At 44.6% G+C, this 26,770-nt stretch overlaps 1 protein-coding gene across 5 annotated transcripts in view; it reads left to right on the forward strand.

Annotated features, from left to right (window-relative positions):
* LOC122815212 (voltage-dependent L-type calcium channel subunit alpha-1C-like) overlaps positions 1 to 26,770 on the forward strand; it is a 2,602,552-nt gene that overhangs the window by 269,224 nt on the left and 2,306,558 nt on the right. For all 5 annotated transcript variants that reach the window (XM_044087523.1, XM_044087521.1, XM_044087522.1 and 2 more), the window contains exon 4: positions 1,771 to 1,874. In XM_044087523.1, coding sequence (XP_043943458.1) covers positions 1,771 to 1,874 — 104 coding nt within the window. The remainder of the gene's footprint in view (positions 1 to 1,770; positions 1,875 to 26,770) is intronic.

Below are 26,770 nucleotides of genomic sequence, written 5' to 3' on the forward strand. Positions count from 1 at the left end.
AATGGCTAATAACACATTGTTCTGCTATAGCTGCTGCTAATCTTGGCATCTCCATTCGACCATACATCAGGAATCTCCAGTGTTCAGAATATATATGTCCTGTGACATAGTGAGCCTATTTTATAAGTTTCTAAATTCCTCCTCTATGTTTGATGTCATCATTTGGATAATCCATGTGCCAGAAAATGCATGTGGTTCCTCATTTCTATATAATTAAGCAGTCATTTGCACATGCCTTATGCTGTGCTTTTTTACCCTTGTGGGGTGGTGCAGCCTGTGTCTCGACCATACCCTGCATGTTGCTGCTACCCGTGCTGATTTGTGCTGTGCACTGAGCTAAATGTTTATGAATCCTGGCATAAGTCCTGTTTATCACCAGGTGGCTGGATGTGGAGTGTCTTGGTCTCCACATGGAAGGTATGATACCATGTCTCTTTGAGAAAATTAAAGAGCTTTTATTAGCCAAAAGTGTCCCTTTCAGCTTGTCAAGTGAGTGGGGTCTTTGACCAGATTATCTCACTTTCCTCTGAACTTTTTTATGTGTTTGAATTGTTTTGTTTACAGACAAATGCTTGAAACAGATCTGCACAAAAATATACAGCATGCATCAGTTTCATTTCAGGTGAAATTGATGCCTAGTTCCAATTTCCAGTGTCTTGTAATGGTATTTTTATATGAATTGCGTGAAAAATGATCTATGACTTCCAAATAAATATTGTGCTTAAGAAAGTGTATGAAACAAATCTGACAGACACATCTGACAGCCTAGTTATTGTATCCGAATACTGTACTTGTTGTAGCCTAAAGAACAATGTAGATACCCAGCAATGTAATATAACATGCATAATTTTGGTATAGATTTAGCAAAATTACACTTTTGTATGTAAAATGCTTTTTAGGTGTTCTCATTCTAAAGAGTTTACACTCTAGCTTCTCATACAAATATGAAAGATTAATCTAATTTTTAACAGCATGCTGGCAAGGAACTTCTTCCACTACAGTTATGTGAATAGATTCTTTTTTAATTTTATAGGATTGCAGTACTATATGAGCTTTTTAATTGCATCACCATCCTCTTCCCCACCCACTATTTATAATCTAACTGGTTCTTGGTGAGCAATAATTTCACCCTTCTGAGATCTCTCAGAACTCGTTCTCATAAGAAAAGATGTCAAAGCATCAGTGACTTTCTTCAGCTGACAAGCAAATACAGCTGTAATACTGTATATATATTTGTGCTGCTGCTGTCTGCAGCTACCTTTATGATGGCGAATAGCACCATTTTTTTTGCCAGGATACTGATTAAATAGTGGCAGTCATCTTGTCTAAAATGCTAAAGTGGATTGCCATTGTCTGGTACTCCATACTTTGCAATGACATAATCTTTTGTCTCCCTCCTGAGAGACATGTAGACAAAGTACCCTACCACTTGGCTTTATTGTAGAATTCCTTCCTTCATTCACTCAGTTTGGGTAGTCCATTTCATGAGTTAAGCATTGCTCTGTAAGCTTTATGACTTAATTAATTAAAAAAATCTGAGCATCTTCAATGAGTTTTGACAAATGTGCAAACCAAAAGTTGCTGTTGAAAAGCAGACCATTTTGGGAAACTGAAATTTTGTTGTGTAGAGTTGTAGGCATGTACTGTATACATTGTGCAGAACTGTATGGCTTGGTGTCTTTATCAACCTTCACTGCCTGTCTCCCCCCTCCCTTTTGTCTCTTTACCTCTCTTTCTCTCTCTGTCTGCTAAAACCCTTCATCTTTCCAGATGCAGGACGCTATGGGCTATGAATTACCCTGGGTCTATTTTGTCAGTCTCGTCATCTTTGGATCCTTTTTCGTTCTTAATCTGGTTCTCGGTGTGTTGAGCGGGTAAGCTGAATATATGGTTTCCTGTTAACCAGTGGCAGTGCAAGGCTCTGAGAAGGGATTCCTGCTCATCTCCAAATAGCTGTACGGTCAGGCTGGGATAAAAGAAAGTGCTTGACTTCTGCCGATTTCAATATGTAGTAAATCGTACTGGGCATATCTGAACAATATAATTCAGCTCAGTATGCAAGCTGGCTGTCTATTTGGATGAAAGTAGAGTTTACTCTATCCTGTCTTATCTGAAGGAAGTGTTGCACTTTTTTGAGTGACATTTGCAATCTGTTCTGTTGAAACTTCTCCCATTTCACATTTTGAGTAGTCATTTGTGAAGAAAGGATTTGCTGAATGGGTAAGCAGAAAACCAGGCAGTATCTGGTAAAAGCTACATTTTTTTGGAGACACAGGATCACACCTTGTAAGTGCCTTGCAGTGCTCTGGGATCCATGTATATATCTCACTAATTTTCCTTCATTTTTTCAGGTAAACGATGCCATGGGAAATGAGTGGCCGTGGATCTATTTTGTAACACTTATCATCATAGGGTCATTTTTTGTGCTTAACTTGGTACTCGGGGTGCTTAGCGGGTAAGCAGTCCATATATACACTTAACCAACTATATAGAAATACACATATATAAATACATTGACAATTTCTTTCTTTCTTTTTAATACAGAGCTATGTGTAAAATAATTCATTTTATTTAATTATTCCTTTTCATTGGTTAAAACAATCTATACTTGGAAGATGACTTGAGAAAGTGAGTACACTAGTAAGTTGAAACAGTAGCCAAGTGAATCACCAGCAAAGCCAGTCAATAGCTTTAATCATGTGCATATACTGCTAAGTCTTGCCTTCACCATTTTACACTGAGAATGTAAGCAAACAAACAAAAAACATATTTGTTGAAGAGGTTAGTTTAGTAGTGCATAACCCATTTGTATTTCTGAGTTAACAACTGAAAATACAGTAAGGTGCATCTTGAGTTTGGCCACTTCTGTTATGTAACTTTCAAATTCAAGGTAGACATAATAGATAACCTGCTCTTGCAAATATAATCAGGCAAAAAGAGTCATTGGTCTGTCAGTCAGGATGACTTAATCTTCCACACTTCCTGTATGGCACCATGAAGATAGCAAACATTATATCTGAAGTAGGAACTTCATTTGTCAGCAACCTTTGGGATACGGATTCGATCTCGGATCCGAGCCAGCAACTTCTATCACAGCATAGATCCGAGCTCCTAGCTCCTCCCTTTACCCATAATCCCCTGCCAACCCTGACTGACCTCAGATCTAGTTTGCCGCGCTTCAAGCTACAAGCTGGATTTCGAGCTCCTGCTATTTGGATAAGTTTTGTGAGAAAAACTGTCTATTTTTTCTTCCCTTTTCTTGTGTGAGTGAGAGCGAGTGTTTAGGTATCCTATATTTAACTTATTTTGCGTTTATTTTTCCTCCCTGCCCTCACTGGTTGTAGTGTGTGTTTGTGGTGTGTGTAGGGGCCTAGTGAGTGTGTTTTCTGTATTACTATGTCGGAGGCCCCTAAAGCCATCTTTTCAAAGTGCACCGAGTGTGGCCATAAGCTTTCACCGGCGGATGGCCACACCCGGTGCTTTAGGTGCCTTGGGGTTGAACACCTCTCCTCGGGATGCGCGATTTGCGCAGCGTTCAACCCCAGGGCACTTAAGGACCGGAGGTCGAAGCTGATTCTGGCGGGCCATTACCCCGGATTTGGCTCCGGCCTCCGGTGCTTTTGTGGCCGCTACCCAGCCCTCGGTGGTAGCCACCCCTGTCTCCCTCCCTCCGGTCAGGACTCAACCTCCCGCTTCAGCTCCGGAGGAGAGGGAGGCTGGGAAAGCCAAATGGAAGGAGAAGCACCATAAGCGGCGGGCCGAGGACTCCTCCTCGGCCCCGCCTGCCAAACGGGCTTCTCCATCCAGGGCTTCTGGATCGCCTCCTCCTCGGCTCCGGTCCCCTTGTTTCTCACCGGGACCCGGTCCCCGTCTAGGTCATCGAGGCAACACTCTAGGTCTGCCTCGGTGGCCTCTTCGAGGTCCACCTTTAGCATGTCAAATGCAGACATGGACCGGATGATGAGGAGGTTCATCCAGGCCCAGCTGCAGATGGGAGTGCTTTTGCCTCCCCCCCCCCCTCCGGGGGGGGAGCTCGACCCCATTTTTTGCTCCAATCGCTCCTTCTCTGACCCACTTTCCAGGTTCGGAGCATTCGGAGCCAAGCCGTGTTGGATCCGGGGGTGGGTCGGAGCCGATAGTACTGGTTACTTCGGCTCCGACTGGTCCCTCGAGCTTGTCGAATCCGACCTCTCGGAGCTGTGTGCTGAGCTTCAGATCTGAGGGATTCGGTGTGACTTTGGCTCCGTCCTGGTCAGAGCACATGGGTCTTTCGGATCCGAGGGTCTTGGACCCGGATCCGCTCTCCTCTTCGGATCCGAGTGGGAGTTGACTCTCGGATCCTATCGAGAGTGGGTCCCCCTCGGCTTTCGCGGTGGTGGAGAGGGCACTGTTGAGTGCATCCGGGCCTCCGGTCCTGGCTTCGGCTCCCCCCTGCACTCCCTCTCAGCTGGTTCAGGCTCCCATCACCCGGCCTTCGGGGCAGCCTGCTTCAGCGCCTCTGGGTGTTCCTTTGGAATGTGACATTGCTGGTGAGTCTTCCACAGACAGCCCCCCCCGAGGAGGTCCCTCACAAAGCTAAGTGTAAGAGGAGATACGTGGACTCCCCCGAGTCCCTTACGGAAGATACGGACTTAGATGAAGGGGAAGGCTCCCCAAGGTCACCCCCTGAGGATGTCTCCTTTGGAGACACCATGGAAATGCTCAGGATTAGGGGAGAGTGGTCTGCCCCCAAGGCATCCTCCGATGAGTCCGTATTCCTAGAGGCGTTCAAAGCAGGGCCATCTACCTCTTGGGTGTCCCCTCCCCCTGACCCCCTGGTGGACCTTATTTCCACCAGGGCTTGGAAGAAGCCGGACACTGTAGAGCCAGTCCCCAAGCGCCCGGATAGGATCCTGAGTCCCCCTGCTGAAAGAACCCACTGGAGCAGAGGCCTCCCCCGTGGATGCCATGTTGGTGGCGGCGGCCACTAAGAGGGAGTTGGCTCAGGAGAGCTCTGCGGTCCACCCACCGAGCAAGGAGTCTCGAGCGATGGACCGCCTTGGGAAGTGGGTCTTTAGTTCAGCAACCTTCTCCATGAGGGCGCTGAACTATATGGCACACGTCATCCAGATGCAGCGAGATCTAATAAAAGAATACGCTGCCTCCCCCCCAGAGTCCATGTCGGAAGGGGACAAGCAGCTGTACTCCTCCCGAATGTCCACTCTACATTCAGTTTCCAACACCTCTATGTGGCTCTTGTCTCACGCCATGGAAGGAGCCGCTAGAGCTGGCAGAGCCAGCCTGGTAATGAGGCGCCAAGCCTGGCTCCGACATTGTGACTTCTCGGAACCCTTTAAGGCGTCATTCGCGAATGCCCCCTTTGATGGTTCTGCACTGTTTGGCAAAACCATTCGCGACACTTTAGTCTAGAGCGAGAAAGATGGGAAGACGTTGTCTGCCGTCGGAGTCTGCTTCTCTGCTCCCCAGACGTCCTTTTCTAAGAACCAAAAGGGTCAGAAGAAGATGTGGTTCCGGAAATCGCATCAGTTCCAGTCTGCTCCGGACAACCAGTCCTCTCGTGGCAGAGGAGGACAGGGAGGATGCCGCCCAAGAGGCAGAGGGGGTCCCAGAAATTTTGGGTCCAGAGAACCCTTCTCTGAGTCCCACGCAGAACCCCTGAGGGGTTGCCCGGCTGCTCCACTCTGGAGGCAGTCGGGGGGCATCTTTCGAAGCACCTAGCAATGTGGGAGTCCATAACAACAGATTGCTGGGTGCTTCACATCATATCCAGAGGCTACCAAATTCCCTTTATTGTAACCCCCAAAACCAGAAGCCTCCCCGACGTACCACCCAATCAGAGGGAGGCGGCTGCTACAGAAATTCAGCAGCTTTTACAAAAAAGAGCCATCCAACCCGTCCCCCCAGATCAGTTTGGATCAGGGTTTTACTCCAGGTTCTTTCTGGTGCCAAAAAAGACGGGGGACTTGAGGTCCATCTTCGACCTCTCTTTCTTGAACCTGGCAGTACCCAAAGAAAAGTTCCGAATGGTCACGCTACAATCTATTCTCCCCCTGTTATGGGAGACCGACTGGATGTGCTCGATAGACCTCAAGGATGCGTACTACCACATTCTTGTGGACAGACGTTCCAGGAGGTTCCTCCGCTTCCGGCTGGGAGCCAGTCACTTTCAGTTCAGGGCCCTCCCCTTTGGTCTCACCTCAGCCCCCAGGGTGTTCACCAAAGTCTTGGCGGTTATAGCGGCCCACCTGAGGCTTCAGGGAATTCAGGTCTTTCCGTAAATGGACGACTGGCTCCTCATCACCCCAACAAGGCATCTGCTCTTTTCAGGCAGGGATTATTTCCTCAATCTTGCTCCACGCCTAGGGTTGACTGTCAACATGGTCAAATCCTCTCTGACTCCTACACAGGTAATAGATTTCATAGGGGCGAGACTGGATTCCAAACTAATGCTTGCCTTCCTGACTCCCGATCGGCGTCAGAACCTGAGGTTGCATGTTCAGGCCATTCTCCAACTTCCTGCTCCAATGGAGGAATTGATCCTGAGGGCTCTAGAGTCCATGGCAGCAGCAATTCCTCTGCTGCCCCTAGCCCATCTAAATATGAGGGTCCTGCAGTGGACCCTCCAGGTACAATGGTCCCTGTCTCGCAACCCCCTGTCCCATCCTATTCCCCTAAGCAGGGCTTGCAGAGGTTCGCTCATGTGGTGGCTCCAGTCCCCGAGTCTTCACACGGGACGACCATTCTCGATGCCTTCCCCCATCGCCACAGTGACCACGGACGCCTCTCGCCTGGGGTGGGGGTATTCAGGCAGAACGGTCCAAGGCACGTGGAACGACACAGAGACCTCCTTGCATATCAATGTCCTAGAGATGAGGGCGGTGCTTTTGATGTTGCAGGCACTTCACAGCCTTCTTCCGATTGGGACGATTGCGGTACAAACGGACAACATGTCAGTTGTCTGGTACATCAACAAACAGGGGGGAACCAGGTCTTAACCTCTTTGTCGCGAGGCCATGAGAGTGTGGGAATGGGCGATATCCAACAACCGCTTTCTCATTGCAACGCACATTCCGGGACGGTCCAACATCCTAGCAGACAGGCTCAGTCGTTCGATTCTGACCCCATACGAATGGTCTCTCAATCCTCTAGTAGCGAAGCAAATATTTGCCCAATGGGGGCAACCCTGTTGCGATCTTTTTGCCTCTCCTTCAAATACCAAATGCAACAGTTACTTCGCTCTAATCCCCCCTCAGGGGGAGTCCCCGAGAGACTCTCTAGTACATGCTTGGCCTCCCGGTCTCCTTTACACTTACCCTCCATTGCCCATGATGCTAAAACTCTTACAGAAAGCCAGTCGGCTGGGGAGCAAAATGATCCTCATTGCCCCATTCTGGCCTCGTCAAACTTGGTTCCTGTACCTGTGGTCTCATTTGATTCATCCACCCTGGATTCTGGATCCCCTCCCGGATCTCATTACTCACCCTCTGGGTCTTCCGACCCCCAACCTGGTCAACCTCAAGCTGACTGCTTGGTTGCTCCAGTTCCACTCCTGATAAGGACTCCCGGACTCTCCTCACCAGTCAAAGCCATCCTAGTAGCAGCACATAAACCTTCCACCAGAAGGGTCTATCGGAGTAAGTGGAAACGTTTCTCCATTTGGGCGGAGCACCATCACTTAGATCCTTTCACGGCGCCTCTTACGTCGGTTTTGGATTTTCTAACTACCCTTTTTCATCAAGGGGCTAGCTGCTCTACAGTCAATGTACAACTAGCAGCGATTTCGCATTATCATGTAGGGCATGAATCGGGCCCTCTAATTATTTCCAAGCTTTGTAAAGCTTTCCTCAAGGGTACGTTCCTTCTCAGACCTCCGGTCAGGGAGGTAGTACCCCCATGGGATTTATCTTTGGTTCTACAGGCCTTGACAAGCCCCCCTTTCGAGCCTGCGGCTACGGTTGATCTTAAATACCTCTCTTGGAAGACGGCCTTCTTGGTGGCCATTACTTCAGCTAAAAGGGTCTCTGAGCTTCAGGCTCTATGTGTTAAACCACCGTATTTAGCCTTCCATCAGGATAGAGTTTACCTCAGGATCAATCCGTCCTTTCTGCCTAAGGTATCTTCGGAAGCTAATATTTATCAATCTATTAATCTTCCCGTGTTCTTTCCCAATTACCAGAACAAAGGAGAGTACAAACTGCATTCCTTGGATGTGCACAGACAATTACGCTTTTATATTCATCGAATTGCTGGTCATAGGCAATCTGACCAGTTGTTTGTCTCCTTGCCAAAACAAATTTAGGCAAGTCAATTTCTAAAGGTACCCTGTCACGGTGGATAGCTAGTTGTATCCTCTTGGCATATTAGAGTTCGGGAAGGCCTGCACCTCAGGGAGTCCGAGCTCATTCTACTAGGCCATCGCTACTTCGGCGGCTTTTAAATCTAGGGTTCCCTTAGATGATATTTGTTCCGCAGCCACTTGGGCCTCATCTCATACCTTTATCAGCCATTACAAACTGGATGTTGTCTCCAGAGGTAGGGCGTCCTTTGGCTCTGCAGTGCTCCGGAATATTCTTCCATAAAGGCCACCCAGGATTCAGGTAGCTGGGGACTCTGTCCCAAAGGTTGCTGACAAATGAAGTTCCTACTTCAGATTAAGAAGTTATGTACTCACCATAAAGTTCCATCTGAGTAGGTATCTTCATTTGTCTGCAACCATCCCCCCCCTCCTTCCCCCTGACCTATAGGATTCAGTTTAGGATCTATCTTAGATAAGACCCTTCCGGGGCACAGTAACAATGGTTATATCGGCAAACTTGATCTGAGGTCAGTCAGGGTTGGCAGGGGATTATGGGTAAAGGGAGGAGCTCGGATCTATGCTGTGGTAGAAGTTGCCGGCTCGGATCCGAGATTGGATCCGTATCCCAAAGGTTGCAGACAAATGAAGATACCTACTCAGATGGAACGTTATGGTGAGTACATAACTTCTTATTATAGCTCACTGCCTCCAGACTATCAGTTTTTAATACTAAAAATACAGACCAGTAATTTGCCATTTATAAGAGTCTGTATATTCTCGTTTGTTCTTCTTTTGGCTTTTCGCAGATAGGGGTCGCCACAGCGGAACTCCGGTCCGCTAATGATTGGCAGTAGATTTTTATGGTGCTGAGGTGCCAGCTCGATGCCCAACCTTCAACAAAGGCACGCCCATTCCCACATGTCTTTTGAATGCCACCCGACTGCGGGGAGGACATGCAGACTCCACACAGAAGGCGCTCCAGATGAGAATCGAATGGTAGAACCGCTTGCTGTGAGGTGACAACGCTACATCTGCACCATTGTATATCATCTAAAAACATAAAAAGAAGAACTTTGTCCAGACATTGTCCTGGACTCAGATCAAGGAGGTGATACTTGCATAACAAGGAGAGCAGAAATACTATGGAAATTCCACTTCAGACAAAATAGATAACTCTGCATTGTGCTCTTGGAAAATTGGAAGATTATACACTTTCAAATAACAAGAAGTTGGAAGAAGTGGAAATCATTCTAAACAACCAATCTGTTACAGTCCAATGACTTACTGAAAGTGCCACTAGTTATAGTGGAAGCTTAGCAAGAGGATAAATAATAGTTAATAGAACTGGAAGCATACCTCTCATCTGTCCAGAACAGAATGCCCATATTTTTGCTCATATGTTTGATCTGTTTGTTATAAGAATTGTGTTTTTATGATAAATCATCAATGATTACAGTCACTACATGACAGACATTTGAGTTACAGGCTTTGTATCCTTCAGAAAATGCACACCAAAGCAAAACATGTTAGTCTAGCTACTTTCTAAGTTTGTAAGAGCAATTTTTAAAAATTGTCAGTACTTTTGTCTCTCCCCCTTATTTTTCTGTGGTTCTTGCACTAAGAGGTTGAGAGGTATGACTTGAATAAAATTTGAGGAGGGTGAACCTGTGGCTTACAGAAATAAACGTTTGGCCTATATGAAAAAAAATCTGCATGGATAGATTGGACTGCCAGTGGAAGAATTTCTGATGGAACGAAATAGGTCATGCATTTGAGCCTGGAAGAGTGATGAGGAGAGGACCAGTTCTGGTAAAAGTCCGGTCATACTTAGTAAAAGAAGTAAGTAAATAAGCAAATAAATATTTTGTGGCAAAGATGAAAGCAATTGAAGCCTGGAGAATGCTGGGTATGTTATAGGCCCAGGGGACTGTCCCTGACTTTGGGTAGTATCCCCAAAGAAGATGAACGAATTAGCACTGTCTAATTATGGAGACAGTTAGTGATTACTATACAGTAACTAGAAGGAGAAGGAATCAATTTATCCATGTTCTGAGATGTGGAGAAGAGAAGGTGTGCTTAAAGCTCTTGTGTCCAGCATACATCATGGTGCTTTATCCAGGAGCCATGAAGTCTGCCTCGATTCTGAAGCTGCACTTGAGGATCTTAGCAAATGTGTATGAAGGGCATGTGCAGCAAAGTAACAAAACAGAAGTATGAAACCTGCACAGCCCAGCAGAGACACTCAGTAAATCTGTCTATGAAAGGATGCCATTAAAACTCTTATCATCTAGTTATATGAAAATATCCAAGAGTGATAGACTAGGACAGAAAGCTGTCAGTGCAGCAAGAGGGAAGCACTGAGAACATCAGCTGAAAAGTAAGAAAAAAACAGAGACTTGTGTATGGCATCCATTTTTTCTAAGGGATTTTTGCACCCTTTTCCTGCCATCCATAGGGTTGTCAACCATCCAGGATTCGCCTGGACAGTCCAGGAATTGACAATTGCCATCCAGTGTCCAGGTTAGGATGAGATTTGTCCAGGAATTTGACTATTTTGCCATAACTGATGTTATTATACTGTCGAAGGTTGGTAAGTAACATCTGATCTGAAGTAGTTGACATCATTTGGTCTTCAGCCTGTGGGTCTGTGGATCCGAATCGGATCTGACATGGCCGCATAACTAGCATTTCATCCGAGCTCCAAGCTCCTCCACTTACCCATAATGCCCCATGTCTCCTTTCTCCTTTCAGATCTCGTTTGCTGCTGAAACAGCTAGCATTGTGGTCTGCGCTCCGAGTAAATTTTTGGCAAGTGAGTAGTTTTTGGGTCACTTTTTTCTATAATTCTGTGCTATTTTTCTTTTTTCTATCCTACCTTCCCTACCCGCATTTGGCGTTGGTTAAAAAAAATAAATAAAGTTGCTGTTTCCCTTCTTGGTCTAGTTCTCTTTCTGACTTTCCTGTGTGTGTGAGTGTGTGTGCCTGTGTTTTCCGGTTAGGAGTATGTGTGATACCCCTAAACCAGGATTTAGAAAGTGCACAGAATATGGCCATGAGCTCACCCCAGCCGATGGCCACACTCTGTGTGTAGTTTGCCTGGGTGCTGCTCATCTGCTTACCCCCTGTCCAATTTATGTGGGATTCAACCCACTTAAAGACAGGAGGGATAAACTCATCCTGAAGGGATTGCTTCCCTCCTTGGGGACAGCAGCCCCCACACCCCTGGCTTCGGCCACTACTGCTACTACCACTATTTCTGTCTCTTCTCCTTCCCAGGTCTCTGGGACTCAAACTCCCGCCAAGAGGTCTGGGGAAGGAGAAAGACATCACAAAAAGGACAGACCTAGGAAGCGGTTGCTGGACCACTCGGCTCCGGTGGGGCCTCCACTTAAAACTAAGCCTCCCACCAGGCCTAGTACTCCCTGGCTCCACTCTCCCAGGTTCTCTCCTGAGCTAGAGGTATACCGGTCTCCTCTTAGGACTTCCCCTCATCGGCAATCCTGGCTGGTGTTGGTGACCTCCTCCTCCCGGTCGACCCAGAGCCTTAGCGAGGCAGAGATGGATAGGATGATGGGGAAGTTCATCTGCACCCAAATCCAGATGGGAGTCTTGCCTGCCCCCTCTCCCTCTGGAACAGGGAGCTCACAGACCTTCTTCACTCCAATAACTCCTTCTCTGATCTGACCTTTGATTTGGAGCCATTGGATCCGAGGACACTTAGGGTTGGGGGGGTCGGCGCCGATGGTACCTTGTGTGTCGGATCTGAGGGGGTACCTGTCAGCACCGAGTTTGTTGGAATGCAGTTTTCCCCTTGGCATCTCGGCTCCTGCAGTCTCTGTTCCAACTCTACCATTGAGTCTGAGGGGGATGGCTCCTATTGTCACTTCTCAGGACGTCTGCTCCCTATCGGCCTTTGATGTGGTGGAGAGGGTTCTTTCGAGTTCGTCAAGGCCCTTGACCATCTTGTCATCAGACTCCACCCCGACTCCCTCTATTTTGGGTACGGCCCCGACCTTCCTGCCATCTCAGGGACAGCCTGTGCATGGTTTACCTCAGGAAGCTCCCCTGCGAGAGCAGCAGGAGGTTTGCGAGTTCCCCCCAGAGAGTCCCACTGAGGAGGTTCCTCGCAAACAGATGTGCAAAAGGAGGCACCTGAACTCCTCCCCAGAATCCCTAACTGAAGATAGTGACTTGGAGGAAAGGGAAGGTTTCCCCTGTTCACCCCCCAAGGATGTCTCCTTTGGAGACATCATGGAACTCCTTCACTGGGGGGGGGGGGTCCACCCAAAAACTGACCTTAGATGAGTCAGTGTTCTTCGAGGCATTCGGCACAGGCCCATCTACTTACTGGGTGTCCCCTCCTGGAGATCCACTTGTGGACCTGATGACATCTCAGGAATGGAAGGAACTGGACACCATGGAGCCCATCCCTAAGCACCCCGAGAAGGTCCTTAGCCCCCCACCAGACTGTATTTGTTGGAATAAGGGGTCCCCAGTGGATGCTTTGGTGGTAGCAGCCTCCACAAGGAAAGTGCTTGTGCAGGAGAGCTCTACGGTCCATCCTCCTGAGGACTATGGACCGTCTTGGGAAGCTGGTGTACACTTCAGCGACCTTTACTATAAGGGCGCTAAACTGTATGGGACACGTTATTTGACTGCAGCAAGACTTAGTCAAGGAGGTCGCTGAGTCACCCCTGGAGTCCATGTCAGTGGAGGGCAAGAAGACGTTTTCCGTTCGGATGGCCACTCTCAAGGCGGTAGCAAATATGTCCATGCATCTTCTCTCCTCTGCTACGGAGGGAGCCACCAGGGCAGCCGGTTCTGATGTTGCTATGCGGTGCCACACCTGGCTTTTGCTTTGCCAATTCTCGGAACCCTTCAAGGTATCATTCACAAATGCCCCCTATGATGGTTCTTCCCTGTTTGGAAAGTCAGTTCGTGAGACCTTGGTCCAGAGTGAGAAGGACGGGAAGACACTGTCTGCTATTGGGCTATTCTAAGGACAAAGAGTCTAGTATCAACATACATACCTAAATACCTCGTGGCGTTATCAAATTGAAGTGGAATGATATCTATATGGTGAACAGTAGTGATGCTAGATTTATCAAAATAAACTGTACAGCATTTCTTGGTGTTGAGGGTAAGCCCGTGATTAATACGCATTTAGTAGAAAATGGAAATCAATGGCTAAACCAACTGTATTTGAAGTACTGAATATTATAACAAAGATAAAAGAACTGGAAGTGGGAACTTTAGAACAGGGTAGGAGCAAATTACATAAAAATAAATAGAAATTCTGGTAACAATGCATGCAGACTAATATTCAAGAGGAGTGAATTTTAAGGGAAGGCAGGAATTCAGCAAATTATGTAATATATGATAGTTACAATGCAAGAAAAGACATGTTATTTGTAATGTATGGAAATGGAAAGAATGTTTCTATGGTTTGTTTTCTTTTCTGTTAATATATGATTGCCTGTGTCTTAAGTGAAAATTTACTAAAGACATTTAAAAAAATGGATTTATTTGGTCCCATCCTTAATGGAGAATTTGACCATCACATTGGCATTCCACCACTTCCAGTTTGCAATCATCAGCAGACTTGTTTAGCCATATTCCTTTGATATCGGCTTTTATGTCACAGAAATATATAACAAAGAGGATGAGTCCCAGAAGAGAATTTTGAATTGGGAAAGTTTGTCAGTAATCCCATTGTGGGGGATTGTGTCAAAGGCTTTGGTAAGACCCAGATAAGTGCAGTGCAATGTGTGCCCCTTATCCATGGTCTCGGTAACCGTTTCAGTGTCAAAATAGTGTGTATACAAGGATATAAAATCACCAGTATAACTGTTTATTAGTTCAGCTATAATATGTTCCTTAGTCTTGCAAATAATAGTAGTAAGACCAATCAGCCTGCAACTTCCAGGTTCAGTAGAGGGACCACCTTTATACAAGGGCACTACACTTGCCTTTCTCTACATTTTGGAGACAAAACTAGTGGAGAAACTGAGGTTGAAGAGCTCATGGAGGTGTTTTGCTAGGTTAGACTTTATGCTTCTTAGCAAACATCCAGGCATCTTGTTAGGACCCATGGAAGTAGTGTTTTTAATTTTGGAAAGTGCCAGAGGACTTGGTCTAAATTCATCTCAGGAGGGCATGTGTGAGAGGAAATGGAGGGGTCATAGGAATCGGTGAGTGAAGTGAAGCTGGGAGAGAATTTGTCTGCAAGAATATTAGCAATGTCTTCAAGTTCAGAAAAGGAAGTACCACTAGAGATAAGTTCAGTATGAATTATAGGTTACTTCTAAGTTTCCTAATATAGCTGAAGAATGTTATGGCTGTGTTTTGAATTAGTTGCAATTTTAAGTTCATAATTAGCCTTACATTTCTTAAAGACTGTTTTTTGTTTGAGACAGAAGAAACAAATAATGGCAACTAATAAACTGATTGCACCAGACTGTTCATCATTGCAAGAAGACAACACCAGGATATAAATTCAAAAAACTGCTCTGAACATTAAAAATTAAGATGTTATGTGATCCTATCTCACCTACATTCAGTACTGATGGGCTCAGAGCCGATCCTCGGCTCCGACTCGGCACGCTATGCTATAGAGCGAAGCCTCTTATTGGCTGAGCTATTCTTTATCCCAGGATGCACCACCACTAATCCCCCAGATCTTGTTTGCCGCTTACAAGCTAGGACGTGGTCTCAAACTTGGCTGAGCTAAGTGCTGTTTTTTTCTAAAGTTTTCCTGTCAGGAAATTCTCTGTTCTTACCCAAAAAGCTGTTTTAACAGCTATTGTTGTACGAGTGTTTTTGGATTTTTTCTGTGGTAAATTTGTGTGTTTGTTTAGGGAAAGGTTTCCCGTTTCAGTTAGAGGGGCCTTCCCCTATTCATTAGCAGTTTCTCTTTCTTTTTAAGGAGGTCAGGTACCCGTTTGAGTTAGAGGGTTCTTGGCCCTCCTTTTTGCTGTCGTGATTACTGTATTGTAGTACTTTGATTTTCGTTTAAAAAAAAAAAAAAAAAACTTTATTGTTGTTTAAAATTTGTATTTTTTCTGTCTACAACAGTGTTCTTTACTGCTTATATTGACTGTTTCAGAGACATTATGTCTAAAGAACATAGGCCCTCCGGGTTCAAGAAGTGCACGAGGTGCAGTTATAAAATGTCTATAACTGATGACCACTCCTCGTGCGTATACTGCTTAGGCGCCAAGCACCTGCAGGAGTCCTGCAGCGTGTGTCACGCCTTTTCCTCTAGAGTCCTCCAAGAGAGGAAAAATAAATTAATCTTGAAAGGGCTGATTAAACCCTCCTTCGAGGAGGCCTTATCTTCCTCATCCTCTCCAACAAAGAAAAAGAAAGCGTCGGCTCCGACCAGCCCGTCGGAACCGACTACTAAGAAATCCAGGCAGGCTTCTCCATCGGCTCCACGGACTTCGGAGCCGAGGGCGGAACGGTCTGCCTCGATGCCCCCAGTCTCGACTCCTCTGGTTTCGGAGCCGATGACTGGGGCTTCGAGAAGCGGGTCACTTTCATCGGCTCCACTGATTTTGGAGCCGATGAGGGTTGCCGGCTCAGACTCTTCCCCTTCAGCGCCGAAGCCCTCCTCGGCACCGAGGGAAATTGTTTTGGGATCTCCCTCGGCGCCGATAGTGGTTGAGTCCATTCGGAGCCGGTCCCCCAGTCCTTTGGAGCCGATGGAGAAGTCGGTTCGGACCCGATCGGTTTCATCTAGATCTTTCAAGATGTCTGATTCGGACATCGACAGGGTGCACCTAAGATTTTTTCAGTCTCCTGTGTTCCAAAAATTAGTTTCGGCTCCAGCCCATTCGGCTTCGGAGCCGATAGCCCACCCTGTAGTTATGATTCCTCCTCCAACAGCCTCGGCACCATTGGAGCCGGTGCTGGTGGAGCCGATGGAGGTTTTCGGGTCGGCCCCGACCCTTACTCCAACCCCGGCTCTCGAGTCGGAGTTCGGTACGCGGACCTCCTCTGTCGGCCCCGGGGGGGACGCTCCGGGACTGATGTTTTCGGTCCCAAGCCTTCCTCTCGGTGCATCGGCTGCGGGGGTACCGTCTACTGTTGTGGCCATGGGGGTTGGACCTTCCCAGGATTCTGGTGGTCCGGCCTTCAGGGCCATGAGGAGTGCGTTAGCCAAATCGTCTTTGGCTACCTCCACGGTCTCACCAGCACCTTCCCTGCATACGGAGACTGGGTCTTTGGCAGTCCCCCTGTCCTTAGACAGCGGAGCCCCGGGGCCTGAGGTCACCTCCACTGGGGGTTCCCCCCCTCCTAGAGGTCCCTCTGAAGCTTCTTCAGAGAAACCCCCAAGGAAAAGATCGTGCAAGAGGAAGCACGTTGACTCCCCCGATGAGTCTCTCACATCAGACACTGATCTTGATGATGCAGAGGGGTCCCCTAAGTCGTCCTCAGATGACGTCTCCTTTGCAGACATCCTGGAAGCCCTCAAACAACGAGGCGGCTGGCATTCCAAACCCCCTTCTGCTGACGAGTCGGTGTTCCTTAAGGCCTTCGGGGCTCAGCCCTCCGCCTCCTGGGTGTCTCCGCCCTTCGACGAGCTCCTAGATTTGATCTGTCGAAGGGCATGGGAACATCCAGACTCTGTGGAACCGGTGCCTGCTCACCCAAATAAGTTCCTGTCAGCACCCCCAGAGAAGGAGTTTTTGACAAAAGGTGTGGCTGTAGATGCCTTGGTGGTGGCATGTGCTACCCAGCAAGATGTAGCAGAGGCTTCGACGTCCGTCCATCCTCCTAATAAAGATTGTAGGAGTATGGATCGGTACGGGAAGCACACCCTCAGTTCAGCGGCCTTTACTTTAAGGTCCCTGAACTATTTAACGCACTTCACCAGGTTTCAGAGGGATCTGATCAAGGAGCTTTCAGATACCCTCTCGGGTAACCTACCTGAGCAGCTGGCCCAGACGGTTGGCTCTCAGTTGGCTACGCTGTCATCCATATCAAACTCGTCCATGAGGCTCATTTCATATGCGGCTGAGGGGGCAAGTAGAGCGGTGGGTACAGGTATTGCTCTACGGAGGCAAGCCTGGCTTCGCCTGTGTCATTTTGCGGAGGCCTTCAAGTCTTCTTTTGCCGACGCTCCCTTTGATGGGTCCTCTTTGTTTGGACCCAAGGTAAAAGACACATTGACCCGCTGCGAGCAAGAAGGTAAGACTTTGACTGCCGTAGGGGCACGATTTTCCACTCCCTTTCGGCCTTATCCCAAGGCTAAAAGAGGAGGGAAAATGTGGTTCCGTAGATCCCAGAAGTCTTATCCCTCACAGCAGGACGATCCCCCTTCTAGAGGCAGAGGAGGGGGAAATTATTCTGGAAGACGCCGTCCCAGAGGCGGCAGAGGCCCCCGCAACACTGGAGACAGCGAGTCCTTTCGTGGCTCTTCAGCCTTTCACAATCCCTGAGGGATTGCCCGACTGTGCAGCTCCGGAGCCAGTCGGGGGTCGTTTTTTGGGGCACCTAAAAGCCTGGGAAGGTATCACTCAGGACCGATGGGTGCTTCGAATTATCGCCGGAGGTTACTCCATCCCTTTTTCTCATCCACCACCTCTGTCCAAGAAAATCCCGGACCCACCACCCAGTCATTGGGAAATTGCAGCCTTAGAAGTCTCAAAGCTGCTTCAAAAAGGAGTCATCCAACCGGTCCCCGCAGACCAGATTGGGTTAGGGACTTACTCAAGATTCTTTTTGGTGCCAAAAAAGACCGGGGACTTGAGGCCCATCCTGGATCTCAGCATTCTAAATCGTTCAGTCAAAAAGTCCAAGTTCCGAATGGTCACCTTGCAATCCATTCTCCCACTGCTGGAGAAAGGTGTTTGGATGTGCTCCATAGATCTCAAGGACGCTTATTACCACATCATGGTAGATCAGGTGTCCAGGAGACATTTGCACTTCAGCCTAGGAGGCAGTCATTTTCAGTTCCGCGCGCTGCCCTTTGGTCTCACCACAGCCCCCAGGGTGTTCACCAAATGTTTGGCGGTCGTGACTGCTCACCTGAGGAGTCTAGGATTCCAGGTATTGCCATATCTGGACGACTGGCTCCTAACTGCCACCTCCAGGCGTCTACTATTGCAGAGTCTACAAGCCACAATATCACTGGGCACTTCCCTTGGAATCACCTTCAATTGGCCAAAGTCTGTGTTGCTGCCATCTCAACGCATAAGATTCATCGGAGTAGAGATAGACTCAAACAGAATGCGGGTCTATCTTCCTACAGAAAGGATACAAACCATACAGGCTCAAGTTCAAGCCTTGCTTCCCAGATCCAAAGCTCCAGCCAGAATGGTCCTGCAACTATTGGGATCCATGTCGGCCACTGTTCTTCTAGTCCCCCTAGCAAGGTTGCATATGAGAATTCTCCAGTGGCTTTTTTCGACACAGTGGTCTTTTCAGGATCTCCCTCTCAGTCACCTCATACGGATCATGGAAACCTGCAAGCGGGACCTTCGCTGGTGGCTGGTGCCCTCCAATCTGGATCAGGGTCGACCCTTCGTTCCACCTCCTCCTTTGGCCACGTTGACTACGGACGCCTCCCAGATGGGGGGGGGGCATTTCCTGGGCAGGTCAGTCCAAGGCAAATGGCATTCAGAAGAGAGTCTTCTTCATATCAACATTTTGGAAATGAGGGCGGTACTTCTATCTCTACAAGCCCTCCACGATTACCTCCCTCAGGGCATGATTGCCGTTCACTCCGACAACATGTCAGTGGTCTGGTACCTGAACAAGCAGGGAGGAACCAGATCCTACCCTCTTTGCAGAGAGGCCATGAGAGTATGGGAATGTTCAGTGGCGACCAAACGTTTTCTGATAGCAACTCATATCCCTGGCAAATCCAATGTGATAGCCGACAGACTGAGCAGAACTATCCTCTCTCCTCACGAGTGGTCTCTGAACAATACAGTGGCAACTCAGATTTTCAGCAAATGGGGAATTCCTTGTTGCGACCTCTTCGCAACTCCGCTGAATGCGAAATGCAAAAAGTTCTTCTCCCTCACTCCAGCTCCGGGGGAGAGTCCTATGGACGCACTAGCCCATCCTTGGCCCACCGGCTTGCTATATGCCTTCCCCCCAGTTCCCCTCCTTCCCAGAGTGATCCAAAAGGCATCACACTTGGGGAGCAAAATGATCCTAGTTGCTCCTTACTGGCCTCGTCAGGTATGGTTCCCCTATCTTCGGAAATATGCACTGGACGGTCCATGGTTCCTGGACCAGATCCCAGACCTATTAGTTCATCAGTCGGGACTACTCCACCAGTCCCTTCACACTTTGAAGTTAACAGCTTGGCTCCTCCTCTTCCGACTATAGTCAGGAATCATACCTTAGACCTGGAAGTCATACATATTTTATCTTCGGCCCACAAGTCTGCCACCAAGAAATTGTATACCAGCAAATGGAAGAGATTTGCTATTTGGGCTCAACTCCGGGGTCTGGATCCCATCACTATTCCTGTATCGGAAGTCCTAAAATTCCTAACTTCCCTATTCAATCAAGGTTCTTCAGTCTCTACCATCAAGGTCCAATTGGCAGCTATTTCCAATTTTCATGAATCTATAAACCCACCTTTAATGAGCAACAGATTGTGGAAGACCTTCATGAAAGGTGCTGCGCTTTTACGACCTCCGATTTCTCATCCTGCTCCTCCATGGGATCTCGATGTGGTGTTACGTGCCTTAACTTCCTCCCCCTTCGAACCGGCAGCAACATGTGATTTGAAATTTCTATCTTGGAAAACTGCTTTTCTGGTTGCTATTACTTCTGCCAGAAGGGTTTCAGAGCTTCAAGATCTATCTGTAAAACCACCATACCTGTTTTTTCACACAGATAGAGTATCTCTCAGGCCTAATCCATCCTTTGTCCCTAAAGTTTGTTCCAGTTTTTGCCTACAACAGTCATTAGAACTTCCAGATTTCTTTCCAAAGTACTCTAACAAAGCGGAATACATATTCCACACATTGGATGTCCACAGGCAATTGCATTTTTATTTAGACAGGACCAAACAAACAAGGAAAACAGATCAATTGTTTGTGTCCTTTTCGGATAATAAATTGGGCAAAGCCGTCACAAAGGTCATTATTGCCAAATGGATCAGGGACTGTATTAGTCAAGCTTATTCCTCTTCTAATAAAGAGCTTACGACCTCTGTCAAAGCTCACTCTACAAGAGCTATGGCTACTTCAATAGCATTCCATTCTAAGCTTGCCATTAGTGACATTTGTGCAGCGGCTACATGGTCTTCCCCGCATACTTTCATTTCCCACTACAAATTGGATGTGGCATCTCGGGGGCGAGCTTCATTTGGTTCCACAGTGCTCAGGAGTGTTTTCCAGTGAGCCACCCAGGATTTAGGTGCTAGGGACGCTGTCCCATCAGTACTGAATGTAGGCGAGATAGGATCACATAACATCTTTTAGTTATGTACTCACCATAACTTTAGATGTTTGGGATCCATCTCGCCTACATTCCCAATAACCCACCCTCCATCCCCCTGACTTGGAGATCAGAAGAGATCGGACGGTCTGAATTCTATTGTTTCATCTTGAAACATCTGGCAATGTTATATAAACAAGTTATGTGTGTGTGCATGAATGCGGACAAACAAGATCTGGGGGATTAGTGGTGGTGCATCCTGGGATAAAGAATAGCTCAGCCAATAAGAGGCTTCGCTCTATAGCATAGCGTGCCGAGTCGGAGCCGAGGATCGGCTCCGAGCCCATCAGTACTGAATGTAGGCGAGATGGATCCCAAACATCTAAAGTTATGGTGAGTACATAACTAAAAGTTAAACCAGTTTTAATGCTTATTGCATCTTCTTCAATAACATTTAATTAAAGAAATATTCTACTGCATTTAAATATTCAAAACTATTGGCATCAGTATGATGTCATCTGAAACTATAATACTTTCTCACTCAAGAGTACTGTACTTAAAATGTTATAATACCCCTTCCATACTATGTTAATTTTAAATTGCATTCCAAAGTTACCAAAAGGATTATTTGCACAATAGTAATTATGAAAAATTATTAACCTGTGTCACTAATAGCTTATAGCACCAAGTGCATTGGTGACATCTAATGGAATAAAAATTAATTATATACATGTAAACAGAGCATCATATAAAGTCAGTTGCATCAGGATTAAACAATGCCCCCAACTATGTAATCTACTCTCTCTTTTTTGATAAATGTGATTTCTATCGCTTTTATTTTTTAATATAGTCAGTACCTAAAAACATGAAGGAAGCATTTGTATGATTTTTTTGTATGATTAAACAAGGCATTAATCTCTCTTCTGCATCTAAACATCACTCAAATACCCCCAAGATGTGATGTTTAAAACATAAGAGCAGTCTTGCCCACATAAAAAGCAGTGTGAGTAAATAATACTAAATAAATAATACCATCACATGATAAAACAAATTTATATAATATGCCCTTCAAATGTTGACTGTTGTAAATTCCTTATTTTTGATAGCATACTTACAAAAGGAACAATAACCCTTGATCTCAGTGACATCTAAAGTAATCTGTTTTTTGTCTTGAAGATGTGTTCTTTTTAATCATCTATGATTGCGCAATAGGGCTTGCCCTTCTATATACAATATTATATTCATCTGGAAGTACTTGTGAAAAGTACTTATCTGCTCTCATGGTATGACAATTCTATTAATAATGTTTCTAAACTCCCCTAAATTAATGCAAAAGGTAGTAAAAAGAAAATTTTGGAGCCTTTGTTCATTAGCATTATATTTCAACAACTCCTCCCATTCCATAGTCTCAGCTTCACTATCTGACTTAATTGAGTCCTTCTGTTGGTAACCTGTCAAAGCTAATCTCGGGTATAATTCCTCTTTTTTTAACTGTTTGTATTAAATTTTAATAAAGTAAAACAAGATATGTACAAAATATAACAGATAAAACTTACTTAATCTCAGGTATAATTCTGATTCAAAATCAGAAACATCTTTATCTTCTGAGCAAATTCTTTTACTTCTCAAAAAGTGAGACTTTAGAATGTTTCAGAGCATATGTCCTGAATGATACTTGGTGGCCTACAAAAGGGAGTTCTTACTAAAAGGCTTCCTAAAATGTTTGTTACTAGCCATACTATCACTGTTCTTTATTATAGCAAGATCCAAAAAAAAATGGAATTTGTTATTTTTGAAAATCCAAAGTGCCCTCAATTCTTTGTTTATTTTCATTTAAATAATCTTTAAGCTCTCCTAGTTCCAGTAGATCAGATTTCCAGACCATCCAACAAGTCATCTATGAACCTTTGACACGTATCTATAACATACGGACCAGGTGAATACAGTCGAGTACAGTTATTGTGAAGCATATAATCTGCCCTAGTGAGGTATAAAAGAATGCAAGGACATTACATCTAGCATAGCATATACTACTGTAGGCCAGCTTGTATTTTTTCATGACCTATAAAAACTTTAAGTATGTCTCAGTCTAGATCTTATTTAGGTAACATGAGCTTCGGATACAATGTTAAAGATCAAGTACAAAGTGTTTTTTTACCATTTCTTTTAGTTATAATTATGCCGTCATCTTGTAAAGTAGGATTTCTTATTTTAACGTGTATTTTTTACTTTAGTTACTTCAGTGAACCTACATTTATTGTTTAATAGACTGTTTCTATTTACTATATGATGAGCAGCTGTCCAGTTACTTCCTGATTACATTTAATTCGGCCCCTTGCCTTTTGATAATGTATTAGAGGGGAGAAACAGTTTTTTAGTGGGCTGACATTTTTTTCTGTAGTTTGCAGCAGATTTTATTACAAAGTAACCAGAATACAGCACAATCATTTACTCAGAAAATAAATCAATAAGTAAATACAATTATATTCAAGTGGTAGATAACGAAAGATGGAACAGGCTAAGATTGCTAGTGAGGTGCAGAGTACTTAGCATACAGTGTAATAAAACAGATGGAAAACTAATAAATCAACAAAAAGGAAAGAAAATTAAATTATATTAAGAAATGAAGAGTGCAAATAGCAATGTTGCATTAGACATATTTGGAAAGAATTAAGCATGTGAATTTGACAGAGACAGGATTTCAGCGTGGATATTCAGCAGCAGAATAGACAGCGCAGTAATGCTGTGGATAGCATTGTTGCCTCACAGCAAGAGGTTTCCCAGTTCAATTCTCAGCTGGGGTGCCTTCTGTGTGGAGTCTGCATGTCCTTCCTGGGTTGCGTGGGTTTCATCTGGGTGCTTCGGTTTCCTCCCACATTCCAAAGACATGACGTAGGTGAACTGGACACTCTTAATTGGCCATAGGTGTGAGTGTATGTGCGGTATGTGGTGTGAAAGAACTACCACTGCAGGGCTAGCCACCCAGTGGTGTAAATCTTGTCTCTAGATGATTGTCATTGTTGAAGTGACACTCCGACTTCTTGTACAAACATGGGAAAAAAGAGATTGCGAATGGATTGATTCAGCAGAATATCAAGGACAAAGGATAAGGGAGTAATTATATGAGCAATCTTGCCCACTCCAGCAGTGATAGAAGAGAGCTCCAATAGTGATAGAAGTGGACAAAAAGGACAGTAATGGTACATTTGTGGTTGCACGTGGCTATTGGCAAGGGAATAAGATTTTGCTAGCATGTATTTATATTCCACCAAAAACTGCTATTATGATTTATTTAACACCAAAATTGCTGTTATGGAGGTTAAGAAATTTTTGGGAGAATTAATCAGCTTTCATCAGGAAATATTACTTATAGGTGGGGACTGGAACTTGATTTGCAATAGTGAGGATGTATTAATGGGACCTAGAAGGGAAAATATAACAAAAGAGGGTAGATTTCTGAAGAAATTTATGAATATATTTTGTATGGAAAATGTGAATTCATTAGTAGAAACTCAGACATAATTTACATATTACTCCCCAAGGTACAGTATTTAGTATAATAACTGGACTAGGCTAGATAGAAATTATATTTCACAGGAACCCGTGGATTTAATTGAAAGCTTCAACACATCCAATAACTATTTCACATTATGCACCAATAAAACTTCAATACATCCAATAACTATTTCACATCATGCACCAATAAAAAGCAAGATAAAAATGCTGAGTGATGAAGTAAAAATAATACACTGGTGTTTTTCCACCTACCTGTTAAAAATAGAGGAATTTAAGAAATGGGTAGTGGAAATTATTTGATAGTTATTATGGAAAATGGAAATATCTTCAGAAGTTAGTGCTAGAGAGTGGGATAAAATGAAAGTGGAGTTTAAAAATGGGGTAGAAATAAAGGCAAAGGAGATGTGGTTAAGAATTAATAGGAATTACTTAGGTGAGCTGACAGACATTAAAGTATTACAGAATAAGGGGAAATCTCACAGAACAAGAAGAGGCACAAATGCAAAGTGCTAAAGAGATAAGGAAGTAACTGGATAATATGCATGAGTTTAGAAAGATTGCTGTTACGCAACTAGTTTTTTGATAATAACTCCAGAGCACAAAACTTTTAGCACAATGACTTGGGTAACAGAAAGTAGAAAGGGCTCTTGCCGTATATAGGGAGACTATAACAAGAAAAATAACTAGAACTGGCCTCTGTATTAGCGATATTTCAGAAATGTTAAGATGGAAATAATTATGAAAGACTTAATTATGGATAGGTTAGAGGTAGATGAGGCTCTACAACTAACAGCTATGATAGGAGCTGACATAAAAATGATGATGTATAATAAAAATTCAGGAAAGTCTCCAGGAGCAAATGGTATTCTTGTGGAAGTTTGGAAATTAGGAGGGAAGAAAGTCATTAAGATCAGGAAGATTTTAAAAGTATTTTAAAAGGAGGGGAAGAACCAACATCTTGAAAGAAAGCTGTGGTGGCTGTATTACCTAAAGTCAGTTAAGACTCATCAGACCCATCTTCATATAGACCAGTTTAAATTTTAAACCATAAGTATAAGGTGTTTATGTCTATACTAGCTAAAAGAATGGCAAAATGTTACCATAATTGAGAGATGTGGATCACTGTAGTTTTGTGGAGGGGAGGCAAACATTTGACAACATTAATAGAACGTTGATGGTCCAGAGGCAAGCAGAATGTAAGAAAATACTGTTGTTGTTGGTGGGGTTTGATGCAGGAAAAGCATTTGATAGAGTGAGCCAGGATTTTAAGACCATCTGCATTCCCTGATACAATTATAAGGTTAATTAGGTGGACATATGAAGGATCAGAGGCAAGAATTAAAGTAGGAGGGTTCCTCTCTGATATTTTTCCCTTCATTATTTGTTGTATATTTAGAGCCATTAGAAAAGACAATAAGGGACTCAGAAATGCAAGGATATAATTGGTATAGTGATCAAGAAAAGTTAGCTTTGTATGCAGATTATGTTATTTTGTACCTGATAAATCCAAAAAAGAACATATCAGTGTTGTGGAACATTTTTAGGTAGTCTTTTTGGGATATAAAATTAATGAACATAACAAAAAGGTTATAGTCGTAAATTATGTATCCACACACAGACTGATTCATCAGTACCTATATTTATTGGGACACTATAAGATGAAGTATTTAGGAGTATGAATTAAAAAAAGGATTCTGTTATGGCAGATAACATAAGATATGTGGGAAGAGACTAAACAAAAGGTAATGTAAAAACTTTAAAACTGGAAGCTCTTGTTTATGGCTATGGATAGTAAGATGCAAGCAATGAAATTGTTTTTAGTCCCTTTGGTTTTATATACAGGCCAGGCATGTTTTTATTAATCAGTGGACAGTAATTAATAAAGAGTTGAATTAATTTATCTGGAAGGGGCAGATAGCAACAGTTAAGTGGATTAAGTTGATCCTTCCAGTAGAACAAGGTGATTTGGGATTACCTGATTTGAAGAAATATTTTATTTATTTATTATTTATTTATTTATTTCAGTTTGATTACCGGGGAAGTCCACTGGGCTATTGGGTCCGTTTTCAGTGGAGGCCCGGGGAGAAAAGCTCCAAAACAAACAAACAAATCAATACATTTATATATACAGATTACAAAAATAATTTCAAAGCACATGCAAATCCATGTTCAAATTCTGAATTACAATGATAATTCCAGTAAATAAGTAAAGTCTAAGTCACTCTAAGAAACAAGTATCAGGTGGTTGTAACAGAAGAAACACAACAATTCCACTTTTGTTTTGAGAGAGAGGCAATACGTGGGATAATACTGTTTTACTGTGCTGTTCACTAAGCATAGTGCATTATAGAAAGGAGAACAGGTGCAGAATAGAAGTAGGTTAGTCTGGGGCAAATGGAGTAGAAAGTTTAGGTATTAAAGGCAGAGGAGTGCAGTTGCAAATTCTGTTATGAAAGAGGTAGGAATGAAGCAGAGTTTTGAAGTTGTTTAGGTTGGTTCTGGTTCTAAGTGACAAGGGCAGGGCATTCAATTTCTTAGCAAGTGTAAAGGATA

The sequence above is a fragment of the Protopterus annectens genome, chromosome 11.part0 (genome assembly GCF_019279795.1).
Source record: "Protopterus annectens isolate FY-2018-M chromosome 11.part0, PAN1.0, whole genome shotgun sequence".
NCBI classification, from domain to species: domain Eukaryota; kingdom Metazoa; phylum Chordata; order Ceratodontiformes; family Protopteridae; genus Protopterus; species Protopterus annectens.